We start from the raw sequence: 27,512 nt of genomic DNA on the forward strand, positions 1-27,512 counted from the left end.
TAGGCAAAAAATAAAAAACGATAAATTGCAAAGCTTCCTAGAAACCTCATGAGAAATTAAACAATGAGTGAAGTACTGTTCAAGTACAAACTCAAGGTTTTCTATGTTCTCACCAGTACCACATCAAACAAGAAAAAACGACCGGATAATTTCATTAGGTCGACCTCACTACTACCGAACTCCGATTTAAAACGAGGCGGCCGGAGCTCAGCGACAGTGCAGTACGTACGATTCGGATTGAGGTTAAATATAAACGTTATCATGGTTATGGGTTAAAGTTTAAAGATTGCTAAATCTGGAACACGTTAACATCGGGAATGACTTCCAATCAAGAGGAACAACAGGTTCGTTATTGTTATCTATAATATATCCACTCCAACAAAGCATAGAGTCTTAGTTAGACTAGAGTCAATTCTAATGCCAATGTCTTTGCGTATTGACCTCTAAAGTTAGGCTCTAACTTTAGATCTAGACCTACGTGTATTAATAGGCAGCATTTGCACACATGAATAGTCAACAGATGCATACAATGAATACAATGTGGCTGGGGTGGGTTCCTAGAAACCGTCATAAGTCCAACTTCTTGACTATCCCATTGAAACGTGTGTTATAGAATTAACACGCGTTTCAATGGGATAGTCAAGAAGTTAGACTTAGTCTTAGATCTATGACGGTTTCTAGGAACCCGCCCCAGATCGGCAAGTTTGACAAATTGACAGTAGACTCACGATTTGAACTTTTAAATTATTCTTTCTAACATCGGTAAGTTGAAATAATTGTATTTTACTGCTATTTAGGTGTCATCTTTTGTCACTAATAAAGCAGAGCCAGAGGCGCCAAGTTCAATCAAAGATCAGCAATGCCAATGCAATGGCCAATGGCAATGCGTGACATTTTCATGACTTGGCGCGGCGCAAGTGCACAGGCGAGGTTATAACACACGTAAGGTATAGCATTTTTTTCGAAATCTAGCGCGCGTCGTGCGTGATAGCGTTTTCAATTTTGAGTAAAATCAGTTGAGTTTTGTACAGTGGTGTTTGAAATGTTGAGAATCAATAGCACAGCTTTTAATACACGGCCAGGACAGTAATGCAGCTAGACTATGTGTGCAAGCAGCTTTGAATTATTTACAGGACCGGGCCACAAACTTTGCGCATTGAGCGCTGTACAGTGAAGTTACGCGCTCTCATTGGCCGATCCGCTCGAGTGGCTTCGAATTTAAGTGAGAGAGGGCCTACTTAACTTAGTGCAACTTAAGTTCATTGGCAAAGTCAATTGATCTAGACTACGTAATAATATATTACGTGACACCACACATTAAATAGAAAAATCAATGAACATTCCGGTACAACTTGCAAGTTTGTACCTTAAATATGCAGAAAATGAAAATTTGTTTAAAGACCGTCAATACTACTGGGCCAGAAGGGATTAGACCAAACAGCGAGGTCACTGACAGGTAGCTATCTCATTAACTCAGCTCTCAACTAACATTAGAAAAAGAGGATCATGGGGGACTAATAGGTAGCTACAAGTAGGACAGGCTTTAAAGGACAAGTCCAGTCCAAAAATAACTTACGTTCAATAGAAGCAGAAAAATCAGACAAACCAATTTAAGTTTGAGCAAAATTGGATAACTAATAAGAAAGTTATGAATTTTTGAAAAAGTATGTAAAACTATGTAGTCTTAGTTGTAGGAATCTATCCATACGCTTGTTTTTTCGCTTGCCCCAAGGGACCACAAGTTATAACAGTTTGAAAATAGCGTTCCTCCCATTTTTCGGCAAAGTAGGGAGGCGTGAGCAAACACTAGTTTAAACTACATCTACATGTATCTTTTACTTTCTTATAGTGTGTCCACTTTTACAGTGTTTTTTGTACTGATTTTTCTAAATTTTGACCCAAAGCAACTTCTAATCCAGGTTTGATTGTCCTTCTAAAAAGATGACTTAAAATGTTTTTAAAGTCTTCATAGGTGTTTTGAATTTATCATTACTATATAATGTATTAATAATTACAGTATAAATATTCTACAACAAATATTGTGACTTCCTTTTTGCTACACACTGTATTAAGCCTATGATTATCTTGTGCAATTATTGGACTTCATACAAACCTTGTTGTGGCTGTATGCAAGAAAATTCAATGCAAGTTAATTGTAAATAAGTTGTGTATGATTGTCATTCAAATTCTTGTTTCATATTTCAAAGTAGCATTTTGATAATTGTGTTTTACAGGAAGAGAGAGAAGTTCTACTTTCAATCTATGATGGGGATACATGCTTTAAAGAGCTCAATGAAACAACCTATCAGTATAGGGTAAGTATCTTGTTTCAAAGCTGTTTTGTTGCTTTGTTTTCCCTAGATGCTAAAAAAGCTTGGATATCATTGATATGGTGGGGGGGGGGTGTTTCACAAAGATTCTAAGTCGAACTTAACTCTTAGTTGGACTTAAATATTATGGAGAGCCATTCGTAGCCTTATAATGAAATATATTCAAAAGAATTCAAAGCAAAAATTCAAGTATTTTAGACTTTCATATACATGTACCGTATTCCACATCAAGAACTTGAAATCTCCCATGATAATAGAAAATATGAATGATTTGAATCAATATTTTGTAATCAATTATTTTTTACAAATTATTTTCAAGGATGCTAATGGCTTTCCATAATTTTTATGTCCAACTTAGAGATAAGTTCAACTTAGGATATTTGTGAACCCCCCCCCCCCCCCCCCCCCCCCCATGATGTATCAGCAGGGCTCCTAGCTTCTTCACAGAGTCTGGATTTTAATTCACATAGACTTTTTGCAGGAGCCATCTGTTATAAAGTTTAAACTTCTAGGGATCCAAAAATAATACTAACCCTGTAAGTTGGGGCTTTGATCGGATCGGACGATCGGAGCGACATCCTCGCACCTGTGATTGGTATCGGCAAAAATAATCGGCAATTTTTTTTAATGACGAAAATTTTCAAGTTTTTGGCTATCAAATGCTCAACAAAATGTCATGACTGGGTTAAAAAAATTATTACAAAATTCTGCTGATTTTTTTCCGATCATTTTTCTTGATCGGCGATCGGAAATTATTATCCGATCACCCCTGATCGGCTCATGATCAGCCCTCGATCCAATGATCGGTTACAGGCCTAAATAATACAAATGTTGGGACCCTTTAGCGGACACCTGTTAGCGTTGGGCTGTGGTATCTTATGAATAGGGTACTGTCAGCTGAATTCAGCAGTGAATGAACTTGAGATGTAGGTTATTAATCTCACACAGAATGGTGAGAATGAAGTTTACATGTTGTACATTGAGTGAAGGAGGATATCCTTCATTAACCTTTTACACTGTACATTGTAAATCCAGGGGGGTGTTTCACAAAGACTAAGATCGACTTTAAGTTGGACCTAACTATGGCAGGTCATTCATTTCATGCCACTGGTTGCTCTCACCATTGGTCTCTCAATTATGATCTTTAGATAATAATTTTTCCTTAAATACTGAACTATTAAAAATGGTAAATTCTGTAGATTTGTGACCAGGATTTGTACGTCTCTTGAGAAACCAATGCCAGGAATGGTTAGAGGAACTACATGAAGTGGCACGAAAGGCTTGCCATAGTGAAGTTCAACTTAAAGTCGATCTTAGTCTTTGTGAAACACTCCCCTGAAGACTAAAACTTATAGTTAAAGTAAAGGTAGATGATGTTGATGTGCTTTGGATTCCTTTCCAGGTTGGAGAAAATGGAGATCTCAAATCTTTCATGCTTGAAGTGAGTTGGGGTGACGAATATCCTTCAATACCACCAGACATCACCCTAGATGCCTTCTTCAATAATCACATGTAAGATTGTTCCTTCACATTGCACTAAATCTTTCAGCCAAAAATCCCCAGTAAGCGATGTGATGATTGTTGATTAATACCAATTTTTATTTTTTCATTTTTTTTATATAGCGCTTAATACAAATGTCCCTAAGCGCTTTACAAATATACTATTACCCCGGTCATTGGATTCAGTGCTTGCCCGCACACACCGTGTGTACAATTTCCACTTCCTGGGGAGCATTCCAGCCAGGCTTTACTGGACGCTCAAAAACTGCTTTACCAACAATGACGGTCACATCCTACTGGGTACCCATTTAACACCTGGGTGGAGAGTAGCAAGTGCAGGTTAATATCTTGCCAAAGGATATTAGTGCCGTGTCGGGATTCAAACCCACTCGACCACGACACTCCCACAATACCATACCAAAATGCACTTTAACTTTGAACCCAGAAACTTCTGGTTACTAAACAACATCTAAACCACTATGCTATCATGCCTTCTAAAAAGGTTAAAGATCACTTGGGTCAATCAATCTCCAATTTGTCATCCCGGTCCATTCTCATATTTCATTTCATGGTAAAATTGTAGTCTTACAGTGTGCATACTTAAAGGTAAAGACCAGTATTGGAAATGCCTCAATTACATCTTTCTGTGTATAGTGCTTGTAACTTTACCAGGACTGGGCCACTTTTCTTATCATTTTGATGATTCCAGAACCTTGCAGTACACACCAATACTTATATGCTAGATGATCAACCTTTTCTGATCGATTCCACAACGTTTCTTTCACAATGCAATCACATGACCATAACTGGTCTTTATCTTTAAAGCCATGGTCACAACCAGCCATGCACCTATCTGCATCTGCTCTATGAGGGAATTCATACAAAATCCTTGCGGTGGACACACAGGTCTGCCTGTTTTTTTAAGGCATGCAGGAGGTTTTTTCCGACATGACCAATAACCTCTGCCTTTGGCTACTTTTTTGTTTAAAGGTATTACAAAGTTTTGGTATGGGGTCATGAATTTGGTTCAAATGAACATATTGGAAGCATATGCGATCCTACAATATTCAGTAATCGTTGTCGCGTTTGAAATTGAGTCTAATTGTTGTGAAATTGTAAATAATTAACTCTTTATGTTGTATAGCTCCCTCTTAAGGTCAAGATATTAATTAGGCCATAAAACAATGTTTCTTGACTAAAATGACCGATTGGCTATTTCTGTTTCGAAATTATATATCACAACTTCATGGTCGCAGCTACAATTGTAGTTCAGCGCTATTTGAAATTTATCAAAATTTACCGGGAGCACTGGTAAAATTTGGGTATACAATTTTACTCTAAAGCAGAAGTGTTGTAGGGGTTAAATTTTCTAGTGCTTATAATACATCCACAGGGGCATCAAAATATATCAAAATTGTAAAGAATCACTATCCAACCAATTTTCAAAATTTTCCAAAACTTTGTATTACCGGTACCTTTAATGCACTTCACTCTGCAGCCATTCATTTACATTTATTTTTTTCTAATCCATGGTTTCCCACTGCATATCTGAACACAGAAAAGTTAGTCAGACATTGCTTTTTATTTTTCTAAATAATAATTCATATGACTAACAGGGAATTACCTTTCACATGTTGTATTCATCTCTTACCTTTTCTTGCCTTTGCTTGTCTCATTATTATCTTTAGCTCTCAGACTATAAAAGAAAATGTCATCTCCAGAATGAAAGAAGAGGTAACTATGATCCATTTTATTCTTACCATTTTCTATATTAATCAATAAAATGATTTAAAAATGCATGAGCTTAGAACTTACCGATATACATTTTAACAAGGACATAGTTCTGCAGTTCTGTAGTAATTTGTAGTTCTTAATTTAAATTCCTTCTGTGTATAAAAGCCATGTCAATGATTTGGCTTGTACTGTATCTCATCATCAACAAGATCTATAAATTTGTACAAATAACAAAATAGGTAATGTTTGCAGATCTGTGATTTCACTGTAAACATGGGACAAATTGTGGTGATTGTCAGGTAAAAGTATGTGTCCAACCAACTCAAAACATTGTTTTATGTTTAAAGGGATCGTTACAGTGTTAAATCTGAGATGCATGGCCCTACGTGTTATCATTTCTGTGATATGGTGTAATTTTGAAACCCTAAAAAAGTTGCGCTTCAAAATGATCAAGAAGTGCCTCAAAAAAGTAAAAATCTTTGAGTGACTGGTTTTACATGTACCATGCTCGTTTTCACCAATGGACTGTAATGTTATGAAAACCGTTTGGCAAACGGTTTTCAAAATTTGTAATTCCAATCATAAATATTTTGATAATTAGACAGGCGATCGGCTTGTAAAAGTCATTGGGTTCCTGACTGACCTAAAGGCTTATAATTATAATTGCATCATGAGCTAAATCTAGAATTTTGTTTCAGAATCTGAGACAAAGTTACAGGATCCCTTTAATAGTTAAGAAGCTCTATAGGAGGGATTTCTATGTCAAGAGATTAAAAAATGGCTGTTTAGTAGAGTCGGTAGCTGGAAAGCAGTAGACAACAGGTTCATATCTCTCCTGGGGGGTGTTTCATAAAGAGTTCGTAAAGTTACGCATGACTTTACGAATGACTTGTATATGAAGTGCCAGATAGGATGCCCAAAGTTTTTTCTGATATTTCCAATAACCTCAATTAAATTATGGCAAAAAATATACTTTGCATTAGAAATGGTTGTTATAATAAGAATGTTAATCTATATCTGCACAGTTCAACTTAATAAATAATAATCAATAAAGATTGAGCATCCCATTTGGCTTTTCATATACAAGTCGTTCGTAAAGTCATGCGTAACTTTACGAACAGCTTTATGAAACACCCCCCGGGTTTGTTAATTTTGCCCTTTAAATAAAAAATCCTACAGATTATGCAGTTGACCTTTTATACTTGGATAAAGTTGGATTACAGGAACAATGAATGAATTATTTGTTACATCTGTGTATTTATTTCAACCAGAGATTCTTTACTGATGTACAGCCTCATGTATATGAATCTTAAAGTTAAAGTTGAGTTCTTAACATGCAATTGCATTGTGAAAGAAACGGTGCGAAATCGATCAGAAAAAGTTGATCATGTAGCATATAGTATTGCTAGGTTCTGGACTCATCAAAATGATCAGAAATTTGGCCCAGTCTTGGTAAAGTAACAAGCACTGTACACAGAAAGATGTATATGGGACTACACAAAAATGTGGCATAAAAATCGAGCCTCATTTTTAAGCTGATACATGTCATATTTAAAATATGAAGGCCTTTGAGAGCCGGGCTATTCAGGGACATTTTTTCTCTGATGCACTTCCACACTTGCATAATAACGATGATAACGCACACAAATTATTTTTCACCCCTGCCCAGAACTCAACATTCACTTTAAGTTTTAGAAACTCACTTAAAAGTGCATCGCCATGGACGTGACTTGATGTCATACATCTAAAAGGAATCTTGATAGCTAGCTATGTCCTGGTAGTTTCTAAATACAGTTTATGCACTTAAAAATGTTCTCATTCACGTCATAATCACAGGAAAATATATATATATTTTGTTTATCTTACCCTTTGCAGGCAACTCAGTGGCTAGATAGTGCAATGACCTTTACTCTGTTTGAGTTTGCCAAGGAGAATGCAGAGGATTTCATGACAGATCAAGAGGAATCAGCCGTACAAAAGGTATTTATTACTCTCACAATGACACATCAGTTGCTCATGGGTCAAATTTGTATGCTATTTAACCAAAACTCTAGCTTTAACAATGGGCTCATTACTAACCCTATATCTTTGTCAGAATACAGTCCAAAGCAATTTTGGCAGGTGTTGCCAAAATGAAGTGAAACACGCTGTCAATGTTTATGGTTTATAAACTCCATACTTGTAAACAGACAGACCCCTGCCCTGAAAAGATATCATAAACTGCAATGCTTTGCCTCTAATTCCTATGGACCTAAGGTGCAAGATCATAAATAATACATAACATTTATTAGGCGCTTAATACTGATGTTTCTAAGCGCAAAATCATAGTGTGGTGATCTATTGTTTCAAAAGCTGACGAGACATCCAATAATATACTGTATAAGCTGATATTTTCGCGTACAGACGTTTTCGTGAATGACAAGCTAAGAGACATTTTCGCAATTCGTTGCTTTCGCGGATGACACCTCTGCAGTACTTCCGTGAACTCCATGCTACACATACATGTACCTTACACACATAGAATAGTGAAAAACTTTCTCAGGCCAACACATACACACTCAGACTCTGTACACGTAAGTACACACACAAGTTTGAGCAGCCCAGCGCACCACATAATGATAATAATAATAATAATAATAAGATATTTCTTTACTGCAAATTGCAAATTGCCTCTAAGCGGATCAGAAGGGAAATAGTTGAAAGTAAAGGAAACAGAGTTTGCATTACAAATTACATCAATTCAACTAACATTAAAACTTTGCAAATGAAAATAATGCACATAATTACAAAAATTGCTTACAACCAAAATACAAATAGTTCATAAATTAATAGTACCGTATCCTACGTTAATCTTTTTAAAAAATATAAAAGGCAAAAGGTAAACAGGGCTTTTCAGGAACAAGACTTAAAGAGATGTGTTTTTAGCATTGTTTTAAATGTATTTAAAGAACTAGCATTGCGAAAATGAAGGGGGAGATTGTTCCAAAGAAATGCAGCTGCATAAACAAAAGAGCATTGACCGTATTGTTTGTATGAAATATGAAATAGTGTGAGACCGAGAGAGGAGGGATTGAGAAGCAGATCACAAAGTCCGGACAGGAGTATATCAAGGAAGGAGTTCAGAAAGATATGAAGGAGCGCAACCATGATAAGTCTTGACAGTAAGGAGGAGAATTTTGTAAGTGATGCGAGAAGTGATAGGAAGCCAGTGAAGATTTTGAAGAACAGGGGATATGTGAGAAGTACTGCTGTGCTTTGGATACGCTGGAGCTTTGAGGTCATTTTTGCGGGAAGACCAAAGAGAAGGTAATTGCAACAAGCTAGCCTAGATGTGACGAAAGCATGGATAAGACGATGGGCTGCATTCTGGTCGAGAAACCTACAAATTTTTCCTATTTTCCTTATAGCTACAAAAGCAGAATTACAAATGGCATCAACATTTGTAGACATAGTAAGGGAAGAATCCATAACAACACCAAGATTACGGGCCATAACGGATGGCTTAATTACAGACTGCCCAATTCGTAAACTGATTTGTGGGACATGAGAACAAAACTTGGAATGAAAGTGAAGAAATTTGGTTTTAGTAAACTGATTTGTGGGACATGTGAAATTTAGAGAAAGCTTGTTCTGAAATGCCCAAGTTCTAATATCCTTTAAGCAATTTTCCATCTTCTGAACAGCAGAAGAGCGATTTCTAGAATGAAATGTTAGGTACAAATGCACGTCGTCTGCATATGTCATACATGAGATATTGTGAGCCAATATGATATCTTGCAAGGGAGACGTAAACATTATAAAGAGTAATAATAATAGTAATTAACCTTTCTTGTATAGCGCATAACACATAGTATTAAAACATGTCCCTAAGCGCTCTAGAGAAGAAAAAAACAATACAAAGACAAGATGTACTGGGTAACAGACAAAATTTATGAATTAAATGTTAAATAAGTGCATCTTTAAAGCAATCTTAAACTCAACAATGGAGTCAATGTTTTTTTAGTTGTTTTGGGAGATTGTTCCATAAAGTTAAGGCAGTGTGAGCGAAGCTCATCATATGACCTGGTCATCACTGGTGGAATAACAAACAATTTTTTCTTATTAGAACAAAGATTTCTAGAAGGTGTGTACAATGTTAACAGCTCTATCAAATAAGGAGGCACAAAATCATAAAAACATTCATAAGTAACGGGCCGGCGACAGAGCCTTGTGGGACTCTGCACTAAAGATTGTGTTTTTCTGAGGAAACAGAATTGATGGAGACAGACTGAAAACGACCAGTCAAATAATATATAAACCACTGCAAAGCAGTCCCACTTATGCCTAAAAACCGTGAGGATAATCGTTGTCGTGTACTCGTTGAGGATAACCATGAGGCTAATCGTTGTCGGTACTCGTTGCCATGTACCGGTTTAAATGGTTTGTTTTGTTTAGTCTTGATTGAGTAGGTAATTTTTCTTTCTTTTCATTTTTTATCCTTTTCTTTATTCATCATTGTATTTTGTTTCCATCATGTCCATGTCTATTACAGCTGTTCAGCCTTCACTTTCTTGGCATGTATGTCTGAGAATGGTTGTACCACTGGGTGCATTTGGCCGGTGTTATGGTGTCGATGCACTGCACGGCAACCTCTCTCAGGGCGTCGCAACGCCACAATTGCAGGTTGACTCCTGCTCGTCCAGCAGCTATCTTGTCTCCAACTCGCCGTTGCCATTCCGGCAGCGCCAAGGTCCTTTTCATAGCACTCTTAAATGATGAGTGAGCCACTGAGGTCATATTACAAATTTGGCGAGTAAAGAGGGAGGCGCTTTGTTTCGATCAGAGGATTGGCATTGTCAGGGAGCTCAGCTCTCACGAGAGGCCTGGCGTTGTCGTAGATCAAGATGATAGGGGCATCATTAGGGAACATGTCATTGCACTCTGCATCTGTTGCGGCAAAGAACCGCTTGAAACTTGGTCGGGTGACAGTCTCGAAAGCCATATGATGCAAGAGACCAACTGTTGCCGTAATGGTGAATGTGACGTTGCAGTTACGACCCCGTTGCCCGTGAACGACCCTCCTAGAGGGAATACCTTGTGGTGCCCTCCCTTGGGTGCAACGCGTCCAGATGTTATACCCACACTCGTCTATGAAGACACAGTTGGCCCAAACTCTGTGCTTAAGAAACCACTCTGCATACTCTCCTAGTTGTTGGAGGACACGTGCGGCGTTCCTAGCATTGGGTACGTCCTCCGCGAGTTTCAGCGACACAAGCATGGCGTCCTCCGCCCTCGCTATGGTGGTCAGGGACACTTTCGGCTTTTGTGGGAGGTCTTCCCTGAGTTTGTCCTGGAGCGTGAGTAGTGGATTTGTCTCGATGACATATTGAAGAAAGTTGTTCATGTCATCATCTATCTTGGCATTACGTGCCCCACCTCTTGGTAGCTTCTCAACCCTACCGCTGTCCAGGTAGGTGGCTACTACTATGGATCGCACTGTAGACTGCTTTATCGCTAGATTATCTGCCAGTTCTAGATAATCTTGACCGTTTCCTTTGAATGCTTCAACCAAATGACGTCTATCGACATTGGAGATTTCCATGTATTGCACATGAGCTGCCATAATGTAGGATCTGTGTATATAGCTTACAAGTGCTTAGAAGAGATGTCACAAATTGTGCACCTTCCTTCTCTGGGGACAGTTACCTGTGTAAACGAGAGATACATGCTAACAAATCAAAAGCCATTCCTACAACATCAAATGAAAAGCAATGCACAAATATCACATATGTTTGCCTATTCACGAGATTAAATGCTTAAATACATACCACCTTCTGTCCGACTCAAATTTACTAATCAGTTGTTATTCTTTTATGACAGGAAGAAAAAGAAGAAAAAAAAGAGACTGTTCCTTTGGTAGGCAAGATCAAAGAGAGGAAAGAGCAACTCACCAAAAATCAGAAGAGGAAGATTACTGAAAGAACAAGTAAGTTTGCTTCTAAGCAGATCATTTATAGATTCAAACTGAGCTAGCCTTCCCATTCTTTAAGGAAGGGGGTCTATGAATTGAATTTTTGTAGTTGCTGCTACCTTGTTTGGCGTTCAACAATAAGGTGAGAGCAACGTCGATCTGGCGCTGCTCAGGGGCTGCCGGGCTCACGATCAATTGGGCGTAAAGAATTTCCATTTTCCGTCTTAAAATTTGGAGTGGACTTTAAAAGATTATTATTATTATTATTATCATTGTAAATAGCCAAATGATACATCCTAATTAAGTGTAAATGCAATACTAAGAATGGTCATCAAAGAAGTTCAGGAAAGGAGGATGCTGATCCTGGATGAAATGTGAATAAAACAAGACCACTGATCAAATGCAGGTGTGTAGGAGGCAGTTTTACCATCACCTTCATTTCATGTTATTTTTCACCTCTCCTTTTCCATCTATTTGAATTACTTGATGGTCTTATGCCGACAATTATACAATTTCCACACAACTGCGCCAGGAGTGTCATTTTTGACAGACATGGCGCATTATAAATGTTTTCTATTATTATTATTGTTATTTCCATTTCTCTCTGTTGTTCAGTTGAGGGGGGGGGGGCATTATTTCAGAAAGCAGTAGATACCAGAATAGACTGTCAAACTATAAATTTTAATTTCTTTTCTTGTTTTCTTTTCTCCATATAGATTATAAGGGTGAACGACCCAGAGGCTGGGACTGGGTTGATGTCATCAAGCATGTAAGTATCTTTCATGGCATGCGGTTCTATATCTGAAATATTTTTCACTTTTAGAGCAAGGAATTTTAGGTATTTTTGTAATTTGGGTTACCGCTCAAATTTTGGGTGGGTACCCAGGTTCTCGAAAATGATGAATCAAGAAAAAATCATCTAGATCTACTTCTATTGTTAAATCTAAATGTTCCTATAAACATCCTCAAATTTGACTATTAATATCGGCAAAATACCTTTGGATATACATGCATACCTTTGTTAACATTGGAATATCTCATATGAAGATATTTTTTATCCATGTTTGGTGATGTTTATTAATAGTGCCATCCATTATCATGCCTCTGAAAGTAAAAACTGCGGGCAAAAATCGAAAGAGAACATGCGAGCCGCCATTTTGCTTCATGCGGGATGGAAAAATCAAGCTAAAAATGTTAGAATAATAAAACAGCTTTCTAACAAATTCTTTTTCACAACATACCGATCGAAAAATAATTTTTAAAGACAAAATAAATAGTTTTCTTGTATTCTAAACACTGCATGCTTCTTTTAAAATCTGATATTTACTTAGTAATCACAACAAGTTTCGATACTCATCGCTGTTGCACTTGGTGAGTTCGGATTAGTCACGCAAGGAATGTGCATTACACTTCGTCAGCTGTAATGCATTCCGAAACAAACCCAAACAAATATACGTGATTGACCAAGAAATCATTAAAAACTACAAGAGCACAGTCGGAAAGACAACAACTACTCAAAATTAATGTAAGCAGATATATAACTTGGACAAAGAGTTCAATAGTTGTCCACGAAATGCCACAGAAATAGTGATATTTGAGGAGTTACAAGGTACATTTTCATCGGAATGGGCCTGCTGTGAGGTACTGTACTGTTTATCTTGATCATCAGGCTAGAATCCACTATACTGCCCTCTGTTGTAAAAAGCAGTATGACAGTGGATTTGAGCATATTGATTAGATATGTGCAGCAGGCCGCTTGCAATAATAATGTACCCAGTAACACCTCGAATATCACTATTTCTGTAGCTTTTTTTGGACGACTATTTAAATTTTTTGTCCAAGTCATGTATCTGCTTACGTTAATTTTGAGTAGTTGTGGTCTTTTCCAATGTTCTTTCATAGTTATGGTACGATCACGTATACCATTTGTTTGAGCTTGTTTCAGCACACATTATAGCTAATCAAGTGTTCTGCGCATTCTTTCCGTGACTACGTGTTGCGATTACTACATAATTAACAGCTTTTGAAGGAAGCATGCAGTGTTTAGAATAAGAGAAAAAAAAAAAAATTTCTTTAGTAAATTATTTGACTGGTATTTAGTAGGTGTAGATGATTTTTTTAGAAATGTGTTGTATCATTCCAACATAATTTTTTTATGAATTCTGTGTTTCTTTTTCATCCTGTGTAAATCAAAATGGCGGCTCGCATGTCCTCTTTCTACTTTTACATCAGATTTTGACATTTTAAGGCATGATATTAGCACTAAACATTGCCAAACGTGGATGAAAATAATGTAAAATGAGAGAATATACAGAACTAAGCGGAGGTACGCATGTGTTGATTTATTTGATTGCTAAAAAAGATCAATTTTTAAGGGGTGTATTTTTCATTGCCATCCAATTTCAGGAAACGGGTATCAAATTGTTTTTACTTGGGGCTCTCGGGCTGGATCCGTTTTTTAGTCTTTATATACTTTATATATATTTAATATACCTCTCTTTAGTATTTTGAATAAATCTAGTCATCTGATTGGTTGAAATTGGAGTTGTGAATATAACCATGCCCGTAAAGAAACTAACAATTGCCCGTTACCTGGATGAAGGGCAAAAGTTGATGAGAAAGATGCCCGCATACAGTGTAGTTAAATTTTGCGGAGATCCCCGTAGGTTTACGTTTAAAAAGTTTTCCTGTGCGAGGGTAGATACCACATACAGTGCACTGTGTTTGCGATTCCCGAATGATCGTGAATGATCATAACATTCAGGCAACTGTCCGGCGAAGATTTACAGACAGTGTCTCAGATTTTCTGTGATGTTTTAATCATTCTTTACTCAAGAAAAGGATTTTGTGAATTCGGTACATAAAAGATAATATGGACTGCTTTAATATTCAAAAGCATAGCTGTTTCTATACTGGCTCTCGGGGGACGTTACATCTAGCTATGACCCCTCGGCGGGCGGCGCACCTCAGGGTCATGGCAGGATGTAACGTCCCCTTGAGCCTATAGAAACAGCGATGCCTCTCATAGCAGTCAATATATTTATATTAAGTAATGGATGAGACCATTTCCTGTAATTCAATTAACCAGATGTGCATGTGGCCCTTGCAATAACATGGGTTTCAATCAATATAACGTCCTTCAGAGTCTTCATGTAGCATTTCATATGACATTTCATAATTGTGTGCTCTTCCAGTTTGGTGCTCGGATCTGACCTATTTTCATTCTCCATTGCCACGGTACATCTTTATGTTCATAGGCAGACATGAAGATGCTGGCACAATTTTCAATGTTTACTTGCACTTTATAGAGAGGGAGGGGGGATGCCTTCATTCTTGTCACGGTCGATTCTATACAACGTATCGTGTACAACATATCAATTTTTTTCATTTAAGAAATAAAAAACCTTGACACGACCATTGACTGATGGTTCTTTTTGGTATTAAAGAGAAGGTTGAGTTCTGGGAAGAGGTGAAAAATAATTTGTGAGCGTTATCATTCTTATTATGCAAGTATGGAAGAACGTCAGATAAGACATGTTCCCTGAAAAGCATGGCTCTTCAAATGCCTTTATATATATTCTAAATATGTCATGTAACATCATAAAACTCTGGGGTAGGATTTTTACGCCACGTGTTCGTGTAGTCCCATATACATCTTTCTGTGTACAGTGTTTTAACTTTACCAAGACTTGGCCAAATTTCTTATCATTTTGATGATTCCAGAACCTTGCAATACACACAAATTCTTATGTGCTAGATGATCAACCTTTTCTGGTCGATTCCACACCGTTTCTATCACAATGCAATCGCATGACCAGAACTCAACTTCATCTTTAAGTCAATGATCATATCAAGATATTCTTCGTTTTTAGGTGTAGTAAATGACATATGGCACGTATTGCACTGAATCATATATTCATAGCATAGCTTTGTATAAGAGAGAAATTCAATTGAAGCTTGAAATTGACCAGAACCACTCCCTAGAGCACCTGTACACTTCCTCACATACTTTTAGTCTTTAGATTGAATTTATTCTTTAAATTTGTTAGAGAGGATGAATGAATTAATATTTTGAAATTTGTACATTTCACATTGCTGCTAGATGTTAGTCAAGGTTACTTTAGTCAAAAATATAAAACAAAATATCTTTAAAGCCCATAGACTTATAGATTTGGAAAGCCTCCTAGAATTTTCCATCAAATTTCTTTTGATTTTGATGACAAATTGCAATATACTAGCAATTCTAAGCTGCTGTGAAGTCTGTTTCCTCATTAGTGGCATAGAAACATAAGAGAGTTAAAATGTAATTAATATTACTGGCCAGGATGAAAATTACAAAGTATAACCTTTGACCCATATGTGTAAAAACCCTATAGGCAGCTGTGTAGCCGCAATGTTCCCAAGTCTCTGTTATGTTGCAGTCTTGAGAGCTTCCAATGAGGACATAGTGGCCTTGATTTGTCATTCCTTTTAATATTTACACTAAAATTCTTTCTAAACTATGGAGGAATGTATCTCTGTTTTATGTTGAAGTCTGTAACAACAGGATACTATATTTCCATGTAAGTTTTGTTTCTTGCTATTTTAATGAAGTCATTCATGTTTACAACCTTTCTCCTTTATCTTTTCCATTTTTACGCAGTTAAGCAAGTCTGGGTTCACGAAGCCAGAAGATAGCTGACAGTGAACAATTCACAAAGACAATTAGAGATGAGATACAGCTGACCAATCCAGAGCCTTCAATATAAGGATACGTTCAATCAGAAGCTAAACTGGTTGTAGTGCTGCAAATAAAGGAATAAAATAAACCTGACCTGTTTCTTTTCGTATTTACAAGAACTGGATGTGTGAAGACTGTGGTCTCCATGTTAAGGTTTGTAGGTGTAGCGCTCCAGCGCCGTATGTATGCTCTTGCGAAGAGAGAAGTCGACACAAACTTGAAATGGGTGTTCCTCAACCATTTCTCTCTCCTGGCAGATTCTCATGTATTGGGGTTCATTGGAGACTTTTGTAACAGTTTTGCAATGTTCCTGCACCTTGTTCAACAATAGAATGATAATGGAATCTTATTTGTTTTAGGTGTTTCTTTGATTGTTGTTCTTGTTTAGCAACATGTTCATGTGACACTGTTTTTTGTAGGCTGATATTACAGTGCTTAGATCTTGAAGCGATTCGTTGGTCTTCAAGTTCAAGTCTATTTTCCACATGTGGTTCATAAAAAACAAGTATACATACATTGTTCAGACATATAAAAAATGCAAAGTAACACAAAATTAACAAACAATAATGTTAAGAGAAAAAATAGTGAACAAAATCTAATGTCCATTAACACAGAACAACTAAATACATGTAGATATTTTAAAAAACATGTATGGGAACCAGCAAAGACCAGGGGCCTGTCGAGACTTATCTTTAGTACAATAATAGATATTTTTGATATTTTATATATAATTTTTTTTTTTTTTAATTATTTAAAAAAAAAAAAAACAATATGACACTCATAAGAGCGATGTACAGTACATGACAATACAAAATTAATTTGGCAAATTAAACAGGCAAACAAATTTGGGGCACTTTATAGAAGAAGGCAACTGATAGGCTTCACGAGATGGCGGCTTTCATGGAGCAGTCATTGATTTTGTACAGGGTTATGTGTGAACTAATATACAAATATTGACTGCTTTGAGGGGCACAGTATAGCTACTGGTCATGTGACCTAACGACGGTGCTGTGCCAGAAACAAAGTCCGGATGGTCTAGAGAGCACCAAGATGCTATCGGTGTTCGTTTAATATTCTCATCCCATGTTTCAAGTCTCAAAAAGATATGTTAACGAAATATGCCTGTCAAAATGTATTTAGGGGGTAGGAAAAGTTACCTGTTTAAGTTCTTTGCTTGTGTCTCAATGCGTGTGTCCATTATTAACCTCACATGCAACCATTGTATCCTTGCATTGAAGAACTATTCTTTGCTGTACTGCCCAGCAATCAGTAGCAAAATTCCTTTTTTTTTGTAGAAACTGCAAATCTATGTTACATACACGTGGGTTTTTTTAAGGATATACACTGAGATATGTATGGTTTGTTGACTCAGATGAGACTCTAGTATCTTAGTAATTAGATATATTGCATTGTGAGATCTCTATTTACATACATGTATATAGACCAGTTCTTACATGTATTTCTTTATTGTTTACCCAAAGACTTGTCAACCAATGAACTATTGCATTCACCCATTTTGAGTTAGTGTAGATCAATAATCAGCATAGAGGTTTCATAGATTGGTTGTTGTTCTTCTCGGAAAATCTGTAGCAAGCTGTAGGCTTTATCACTGGTAACCAATTAAATGCCTACAATTTTGATACCCTTGTACACCGGTCCATACTATAGTGTGCAACAACAACAATAACAACAACAAAACCCTGGCTTGTATCTGAACTTCTGCCACATGGTGCCTATGTTTCCATTTGTTTGCATTAAAGATAAAGTTGATTTCTGGTCATGCGATTGCATTGTGAAAGAAACATTGTGGAATCGCATGACCAGAACTCAACTTTATCTTTAAGGGAAACAAAAATGTGGTCTTTATAGACAGGTGGTCTTCATGTGCAGGTACCTTTAATACAGGTTTCAATAAGAAATGAAAATGTGATCTTTATAGACAGGTGGTCTTCATGTGCAGGTAACTTAAATACAGATTTCAAAAAGAAATGAAAAAGTGATCTTTATAGACAGGTGGTCTTCATGTGCAGGTACCTTTAATACAGATTTTAAAAAGAAATGAAAATGTGATCTTTATATACAGGTGGTCTTCATGTGCAGGTACCTTTAATACAGATTTCAAAAAGAAATGAAAATTGATCTTTATATACAGGTGGTCTTCATGTGCAGGTACCTTTAATACAGGTTTAAAAAAGAAATGAAAATGTGATCTTTATAGACAGGTGGTCTTCATATTCAGGTACCTTTAATACAGGTATCAATAAGAAATGAAAATGTGATCTTTATAGACAGGTGGTCTTCATATTCAGGTACCTTTAATACAGGTTTCAATAAGAAATGAAAATGTGATCTTTATAGCCAGGTGGTCTTCATATTCAGGTACCTTTAATACAGGTTTCAATAAGAAATGAAAATGTGATCTTTATAGCCAGGTGGTCTTCATATTCAGGTACCTTTAATACAGGTTTCAAGGGAAATGAGAAAGGTTTCAAGAGAAATGAAAATGTGATCTTTATACTAGATAGGTAGTCTTTCTATTAAGAAAAGATGGTTGCCAAAGCAGGTTGTACTGTGTATCACATGTTACACTATCAGTACTCACACATACCATGAATGTTAAAGACCCTATCCAATGAAATAAGAACTGTATATCAATGGAATGAACATAGAACACATGTACATATTTAAAGGAATACAACATATTTTCCCTTTCGGTATTGCACACAAGCAAGTTAAGTTATTTTTAGCACACCCCTCAAAATTATGTGTCAACAGGAGTTGAATTTGCTGCAGTTATGGTGGCGACATTCCATGTGGACCCTATCTGCTCGCCTATATAGCTTAGGCGATGAGCCGTGCTTAATGCAAAGTCATTGTAAATATGCATAATCCACATTAGATGATGTCATCAAATCGATTGCTAGATTTTGGGTCAACAACTTTCAAAGCTTTAGATTTCCAGAGGTGTTACTGCTACTCCTTTGACAGATACTAAAATAGCATATAATTGATTTTATCGTAATCTATGGCTCGTATTAAAGTTTTCCGTTGATATATAATTCATCTATTTACTTTTTCATTTCCGACAGGATTTTTATTTTTACATCTGTGTGCTACCAGTAAAGCACACTTCTAGCTAGAATATATATAATGTACTTGGATATAACCTACCTTGTCTCTCACTCGATATGATTAATTCATCATTTTACCTTTGAACAAAGTTTGTAATATATATTCTGAACATATACTTTATTCTTCTGTTACAAGAAGTTATTCATATTTGAGTATATAACATTAAAGCCTGTCATCAATGATAGTGATCGATAACAGCCACTCCCTTTTTTATGTAAAATAATATTGAAACTGATATTTTTATATTGCTAATGCATTCTGTTGTGATTGCACCTTGCTTATTTTAGATGTTAAAAGAGGATGTTCTCTAATATATATTGTTAATCCATGTCCCTTGTTTTTAATGTAGCAAACACATGAATATAGAATGAGCTACTATTTTCATTGCTTTCTCTTCTTTTCCTGTAACACTTTGGCCTGTTTTTATCATGCATTTTTTTTTTTTGCTGCTCTAGGCAAGGTTCTTTGGTATGTCAGTTGTTGGCAGGACATGTAACCATGAGACAAGTTCATTTATACAAATGTCACATTCAAGAAAAGAAATATTTATTAGCCTTATATTAAATGTTAACATCTGTAATGTTTGATGGAATTAGTTGTACAATAAATCAAACACTACTCTGTGAAATGAATTCAATCACTTTTGTTATGTCCATTGAGTACAAAACGATTGGCCATTTTCGGAATGTAATATCAAATTTAATGCATAAGTCTTTGTTAAGAGCCTCGTTATTAATTATCTAATTCACCTGATACAAATAATAGTATTTAGATAGAATGCAAAAAAAAGTATTACATATTGTTTGGTAGGACAGGCCATAATGTTTGTCTGACCTAGCAACAACTGGGGCTCGTTGCATAAAACTTTCCATTGATGGTAACTTTGCCATCAATAGTAACTTCCATGGAAACCGTGATTTGATTGGCTGTTGAGTGATGTTGCCATGGTAGTTACATCGATGGTAGGTTTTATGCATCGGGCACCTGATGTATGCAATTTGCATTCTGACTATTAACATACAATGATATATAACAGATGAATGTGATATCTTATTGCTAGGTTAATTAAAGGTACTATGTCCCATTTGCAGGCCAAAAAAAATGAAAAAGTTAAATTCCAACTGCATTTGAAAGATAATACTAATTTAGAACTTCCCTAAAAAAGGTGGGGCTTGAAAACGTCTTCAAGTGGGGAAAAAACGACTATCAGTTGTCAAATCGACTTTAGGGCTATAGAGCCCAAAAGTAATAGTCTTGATTTTCAGACAATTGTACCGAATGGTCATACATTTTATGCTGCGCAAAGATTCAATTAGTTTAATCTTGACCATTATAAGAAGTGGTTTATTGATGTAGACAAATGCTCATGTACCCTTTACAACTCTTTTCATGTTTGTTATTACCAAAGAAGAAAAAAAGCTAGTCAGTCACTCAATAGTGTCTGTAAGTGAAGTCTAGCAAGTAAACGGGTTGCCTTGCATAATTTGAATATGAGGACACTGCTAACGTTTAAATTTCACAGATAGGACATACATGACATATTCATAATTCCTGCAAAGTTCTACAGCATTTGAGGTTGGCTGCAAAAGGGACATAGTACCTTTAAATGTTCAAATTTGAATACAATTTGAAAAAGGTCTACCTAATGTTTACACTTTAAAGGTGTCTGTTCAAGAAAAGGGATTATACAAAAATAAAAAATAAAATTTCTACCAGTTATATTTGATTCAATTCAGTTCATATGTTCACAATATTACCAACTTAGTAAGAAAAGATATAAGGGTAAGAGCCACAAAGTAATTGATGCATGACAAAACAAAATAGCAATAGAATTTCATCGTTTTGAAATGATGTTACATGCTACAAATAATTTGTATATACATGTACAGTGGAAACTTGTTACAATTAAGTCCTCCGGACAAAGGATAGTACCTTATTTGATCACAGTTTGTTATATCAGGGGTGTTTTTATTAATAATGGCAAAAACACGTAAAATGCAAAGTGGGACCAGCAAAATTACCTTGTCATATTGAGAGCTTGTTATAACTTCTTTGTAACGAGGTTCCACGGTATAAACTTTACATCAAATAATACCACAAGCACAATACTAAAAACTTTTCCGTTGCTAAGGCATCAACACTAAATTCTTCTAAAATTTTCGCCAGTAATAGGTGATGTTGTGATTGTTGTCATAGTAACAGAATAGCGTCATCAGTTTTATAAATTGATAATTAGAAAGCAACATTTTGAATAATTCTGTCACATTTTGGCGCTGACACCCAACAGTGTTTATAATTCAAAGCACAAATTATCATTTTGGGATAAGTGGTTGAAAATCCAAAATGAACAATAAAAACAAGCTCGTCGTAAATGTCTTCATATAAAATATTATATACCGTTATGAGGTTTACATTTTCGTATTTTCCCCTATTTGAATAACTTAAGAGACGCACAAAGGAAATGCCTCTTTTAACCATTTATTGACTGCATTTCTCCGGTCTTTTCTTTTTTCTTTTCTTTTTCTTCAAGCATTTTCATTTTTTCACAAATGTAGCTCAGGATATTGATTCTTACTCGAGAAAGATCCTTCGTTCATAACCATAGTTAGCAGATAGGTCATGGGACAGAGCATTAGACCGTAAATCAGTAAATACAAAACTTTTGTGTTGCCTTTTTTTAAATCGCTTTGTTGAATACTGAATTATTAATTTATTTACTTTTATATGATATATCATTCAAGTTTTGTGTAAAGTAGAACCAGAAGGTAGATATATAGACTAGGAATACTGTTTAAGTAAGTAGGCTTCGTTCCATATAAGATGGACTTTTTGAATGGTAGAGCATGGGGCAGCTCCATCCATGCCTTGTGGTATGACTATACTTAAATCTGTTTCATTTACAACCAGAAAGTTTTGCAAAATCGTAAGCCGCTAGTTTTCGCGGCAAAATCTGTTCACGAATCGGACAATTATGTAATAACTTATTTATCAGTTAGCGCTATTGGCGTACATTTATGCAAGCAGAAATGTGTAGAAGAAGTATACAGTATGCCTGACAGAGAGAGACAAAGAGTGAGAGACAGAGAGAAAGAAGAGAAGAGTTAGATTGAGAGTGAGGAATTACAGATGCACCACATTGAGGGTGGTAGAGAGAGAGAGAGAGAGAGAGAGAGAGAGAGAGAGAGAGAAGAAAAAAAGAAGAAAAGAGTTAGATTGAGAGTGAGGAATTACAGATGGACCACATTGAGGGTGGTAGAGGGAGAGAGAGAGAGAGTCTTCGTATAGAGATACATGGTGAACTAAATTAATGACGGAAATTTAATAAGGTTAATTGCAACTCAATAAAACAAAAAATTAAAAAAATTATACACAATTTATCCGTTTTCTAGCCTTTATCTATCATGTAATTTTTAACAGATATGAGAGAGACTGAAAACTGATCTGGTTATACACTCTCAGAATCATAACTCCCATTGAGCTTCATATAACCAGCGCAGGTTTTTCCTCGTGTACATTGTCACTATGAAAATGACTGACAATGAGAGCGGACAAAATATACAGTTCCTCAGGTAGACAAAGGAACATCCCTTCACTGCTATTATGTAAAAATGTGTAGAACAGGTGTCACATGCATATTCACCTTTTTACATAATAGCTGTGAAGGGATGTTCCTTTGTCTACCTGAGGAACTGTATATTTTGTCCGCTCTCATTGTCAGTCATGTTCATAGTGTGTAGATTATTCGAACCTTGCTTTAATTCAGCTTCTAAATATGTACTTTGCTATTTACTAAATCATACTATCGCTTGTGGTAGCTAGCTGTGGCGAGATATATAGTCATTGTAACAATTTGTTATATCAATCCCGCCTGATATCATACAGAGACGTGGCTTGAAATTCTTTCTTGAATAAACTTGCCCCGATGTCTGGCGCTATGATGATTTAATTGGCCTGAATCATGCAAACACAATGGAGGTGTTACAGTGATAAATTCTATTGTGGAGCAAAGAAATGATGAAAAGCTATTTCTGGGTCAAATTTCGGTGAAATGCTGGTGTCATGGAGAAGACTTGTACCGTATCGTTCACTGTTGAAGCAGCTGGTATATACCACGTGTCTCCCTAGCTAGACTGAGCCTTGGAAAGTGTTTCAGACAGATGGGAGGTAGCTAGGAGGGACGCCCTGTACAATCATGATTGTGTATATACTTCGTGTAAAATGCTATCCAAAGAAGAAGAAATGTGCATTTTTAGTACAAGCAATCGATTGATATGGTTCTATTTTGAGAATCCTTTTTGGTTTTGTCGCATGATATGATAAATTAGAGCTGCTTCACATGAGTGTGCAATATAATAATTTCACTCATAATTCATTCGTGTAAGTATACCCACACTTTCCATGAAAGCTGCGGTAGAAAATAAAAAATAAAATTTTTCCTTTTTTTTTTTTTTTTTTTTTTTAAAGATTTCTATGATATATAATTTCAAAAGTGATTACATATTCTAATTAATTAAATGCTACGCGTCTATATTTATCGTAAAGTCAAGTGAAGGTGCCTTTCTTGATTTAGCTAAACATATTTTGCTAGGGTGCTTTCTGACTACCAAGGAAAATTCAGATCTAAATTCAAGACTTGTCAGAAGAGGGAGGCGTAATCTTTGAAAACGAGCACAGTGGGAAGCGTGGCGAGGGCAGTAACTTAATTGTTTCTCCTCTCCCTCCTCTTTCTTTCTCTCCCTCCTCCTCCTCACACCCCTTCTCTCCCTCCTCCTTCTTTTATTCTTATTCTATTCTCCTCCTGCCCTTCCTTTTTCAAAAGGACTATGTGCGCAGCCAATTATAAACCATACCCTTGGATATATATACATATGGCATTCATTTTCACATTAGCATTGCAGTTTGTGTTGACATAAATAATGAAGAAAGTTGAGAGCAAAATCATATCTAGATACATTAATTTTATTAAGCTATGTATAGATATTGAGAAACAAGGTAGGAAAGAAAGCTACGTAACCGACCTTTATCGAAACATTTTCTACAGTTTTCAGAGCAAAGTGATTGTATAAAATGGATGCAGAATCATGATTGAATACATATTCCTATCCATTGCATCAACATATTCCATTATTCACCTATTACATTGTCGCTTATATTTGCCTGTATGTTCAACGACAACATCAGCTCCGAATCATGCCAGAGGAACCCAGAGAGGTAGTTAACATCTAGCTGTAGTTTCCATAGCCGAGGTTACCATTATCTACCGTCTTCAAATTGAATTTTTAAGGATGCTGTATATACGAAGGTCCGTCAGCTGCTCAATAGAAGTTAGTATCTACCATCTTCTAATCGAACGAAAGTCCCACCGACCTAGCTTAGTAACAATGACAGATTGGCGAGGCTTTCATTCCAGGAGAAGAGGCAGTTTGATCAGGGACATGTCTAGTAGGTCCATGGTTTGATTAAAGTGAAGCTATGAAGACTTTATCGATGGTAGTGCGGTAAAATCTCAAGCTGACTTGTATTCCTAAGGTAGTTTGTAGGTAGTATCATGAAGATTCTCAGCCGAGTTTGTCGAAAATCGGCAGAACATGGCAGCGATCGTCAGCCCATCTAGAAAACGAAACAAAAACAATCATGACAAGTGGCAGCTCAGAAGTAGGAATGATGGTAAATTTAATGGTAATTATTTATATTAAACTTTATTAGCCGACAATGCTAGGTTGAATTGCACAGCATTTAAAAACAAACATGATCAATCATAGTCATAAAATCAAATAGGACTAAACATCAAGTCATAGACATTATACACGGTGATTAACTTTTCTGACTAAATTGGATAGGCATACATTCGTCAATTTCAATTAAACAACTAGGGACATTTGGTTGAAATATATTACACAATAAAGTAATATTGCAATAGACCGTGAATACATCATGACTACATGTATACCTCAAATATGAAGAGTGATATTAAGACGATTAAGGCGGAGCGTCTTATAAAATAGGGGGACACCAACAACAAAAGGGCACTTTTTGGAAAGAAAAGGGGCACCTACAAACGGAAACATAACAAAACATACACCATTTTAGACATTGTTATATACGCCTACATCGTCATGATTGCAACTACACTACCAGGGATGATATCAATGTTTGTTTCTTTCTTTACGTGTTACAATATACTGCTTTATTAAGCAACATACTTTGCGTTGGGTGTGATGGTCTGAATATTAATTTACGAGCGAGCGAGCAAAAATTCTAAGATTCGTGAGGTCCCAGTGCGATAAATTACATCTTATAAAGATGACAAAAACACACCCTGATGAGACTGAACGGTTCTTTTATAAATAACATAATTATAACATCTATAAATGTGAACGAGCGTAGCGAGCGGGCTCTAGGAAAAATTAAAGAAAGAGGCGCTCTAATTCGCCCTGAATGAGGGGTGCATGTTATGGAGAAAGGAAAAATAGGCACTTATCAAAAGGGAAAAAGGACAGTTATTTGAACAGAAATGGTGCTCGTGTCAAAGTAAAAGGTACACTCGACAGAGATGAAAAAGACACTTGTAAGAATAGAAATGGGGAATCTGTTGAAGGAAAAGGGCTCCTATCAGATTTCAATAGGGGTATTCATCAAATGTTAAAAGGGGCATTTTGAAAAGGGGGAGGGGCTCCTTTAAAAAAAAAGGAAAATGGGCACTTATCCGAAGGAAATGTGGTACTTAATAGAAAGGAAAGGGGCACTTGTCAGAGGTAAAAAGGGGCCTTTAAGAGAAGGGGACGGGGGATCTTATTTAGAAGGGAAAATAACACTGCTAAAAAAGAAAAGGGGCACGAGTCAAAGTTTTAAAAAGGGGGAAAAATATCAAAGGTGAAAGGGGGAATTTCTCGCACCTGAAAAGACTTACTCGCCAGAGATGAAAAGGGCAATTATTAGAAAAGAAAAGGGGCACTTATCCTATGTAAAGAGGGGCTTTCGGGGGATACCTGAAAAAGTGGGGGCACAGTGCCCATCCCCCCCCCCCCACCTCCATCGGGAGGGCCGCATCTGGCATAGTGGGCAAAAGTGAGAGAAAACGCCGGAACTTCATGTCGTTTCAGCAACATTTGTAAATTGCTGGTATCGAATTAGAAATAAACCACGTTTGAATTTTTATTTGGGGGTCAACTGCCTTTTTCTTTTACTGTTCATTTTCAAAGAGAAAGAAAAGTGTGTAAATCATACAGAAAATTATATAGTTAAAGAGAGAGCTAAACAGCAATGCCACGTTGGAAAGAGGAATATTATGATGTATGTATACCTCGACCCAATTAAAACGTAGGCCTACAAAGTATGCATCTCAAACAACCAGCTTGATCAAGGTCTTGTAACTCAGAATGAACCGGGGACACAAAGGGGATGACGTCAAGAACGTATCAAGACCAGACAGTTATTTTATGCGACTGTACATGCAGAGCATTGTTACTTATTTTCATTTCTTAAAATAACAAATCAACATAAAACCACACCGGTAAAAAAAGACGCTTGTCTTATAGTAGCGTGGTGAAGCTATATATATACACACACACTGACGTGACATGGACCTTGTCAAACAGTATAGCACAGCGTTATAACAATACATGAAGGACGTTGATTGGCGCCTACGATACAGCAATACATCCATTGCATGAGACAGTAGGCGGATGGACATCGAATCTCACTATGACTACTGTTACCCGCCAAAAATCAGTCACTTTGGTATATGCTGATTCCTACATTTCGCTGCGAAATTGTCGCTTGTGCTTTCTCTCTGCAAATTATACACGTGCACGTTCATTGTTTGATCTACGTTTTACAAGTAAATTTAGTGCGTCAGATTAATATTACTTAATATAGCAATATGTGACAGTTGACTGCTAAAGGTTAAAGTTCAGGTCAAAAACATAATGGTGTAAATTGAAATGATTATATCATTTAAATACAAGTGTAGGCTGCATGCATTGAATGTTTTTTCAAAAACTTGATCCCCTGTTTTTTATTACATTGTGAGAACATATTGAAGCCTTATTATGATATTGATATCTATTTGACAAAAAACTGAAACTTTACTTCTCAAACAACAATTACCGTTTTGATATCTTTTTGACAAGCAAACTGAAGCAAA

The 27,512-nt window shown here is 36.3% G+C and overlaps 1 protein-coding gene and 1 non-coding gene across 2 annotated transcripts; one reads left to right on the top strand and one right to left on the bottom strand.

The window, feature by feature from the left end:
* Positions 1-204: 204 nt before the first annotated feature.
* On the top strand, positions 205-16,871 carry LOC100893494 (RWD domain-containing protein 4). Its single transcript, XM_030992084.1, has 8 exons — positions 205-344; positions 2,235-2,315; positions 3,733-3,842; positions 5,519-5,564; positions 7,440-7,544; positions 11,424-11,529; positions 12,231-12,283; positions 16,157-16,871. The coding sequence occupies exons 1-8, from the start codon at positions 318-320 to the stop codon at positions 16,193-16,195; spliced, it is 567 nt and encodes a 188-aa protein (XP_030847944.1). The 5' UTR covers positions 205-317; the 3' UTR covers positions 16,196-16,871.
* Positions 16,872-24,692: 7,821 nt separating this feature from the next.
* Mir278 (microRNA mir-278) lies at positions 24,693-24,792 on the bottom strand. The gene has a single exon (NR_036413.1). It is a non-coding gene; the product is annotated as a microRNA mir-278 (primary transcript).
* Positions 24,793-27,512: the final 2,720 nt, after the last annotated feature.

This window comes from Strongylocentrotus purpuratus, unplaced genomic scaffold (assembly GCF_000002235.5).
Source record: "Strongylocentrotus purpuratus isolate Spur 01 unplaced genomic scaffold, Spur_5.0 spur5_scaffold_2, whole genome shotgun sequence".
NCBI lineage: Eukaryota > Metazoa > Echinodermata > Echinoidea > Camarodonta > Strongylocentrotidae > Strongylocentrotus > Strongylocentrotus purpuratus.

Bases quoted from the DNA above. Each gene is read 5' to 3' on its own strand.
- LOC100893494 (XM_030992084.1), top strand. From the start codon at position 318: ATGACTTCCAATCAAGAGGAACAACAG. The intron at 345-2,234 runs GTTCGTTATTGT...TGTGTTTTACAG, and splicing joins CCAATCAAGAGGAACAACAG to GAAGAGAGAGAAGTTCTACT. The intron at 11,530-12,230 runs GTAAGTTTGCTT...TTCTCCATATAG, and splicing joins GAAGATTACTGAAAGAACAA to ATTATAAGGGTGAACGACCC.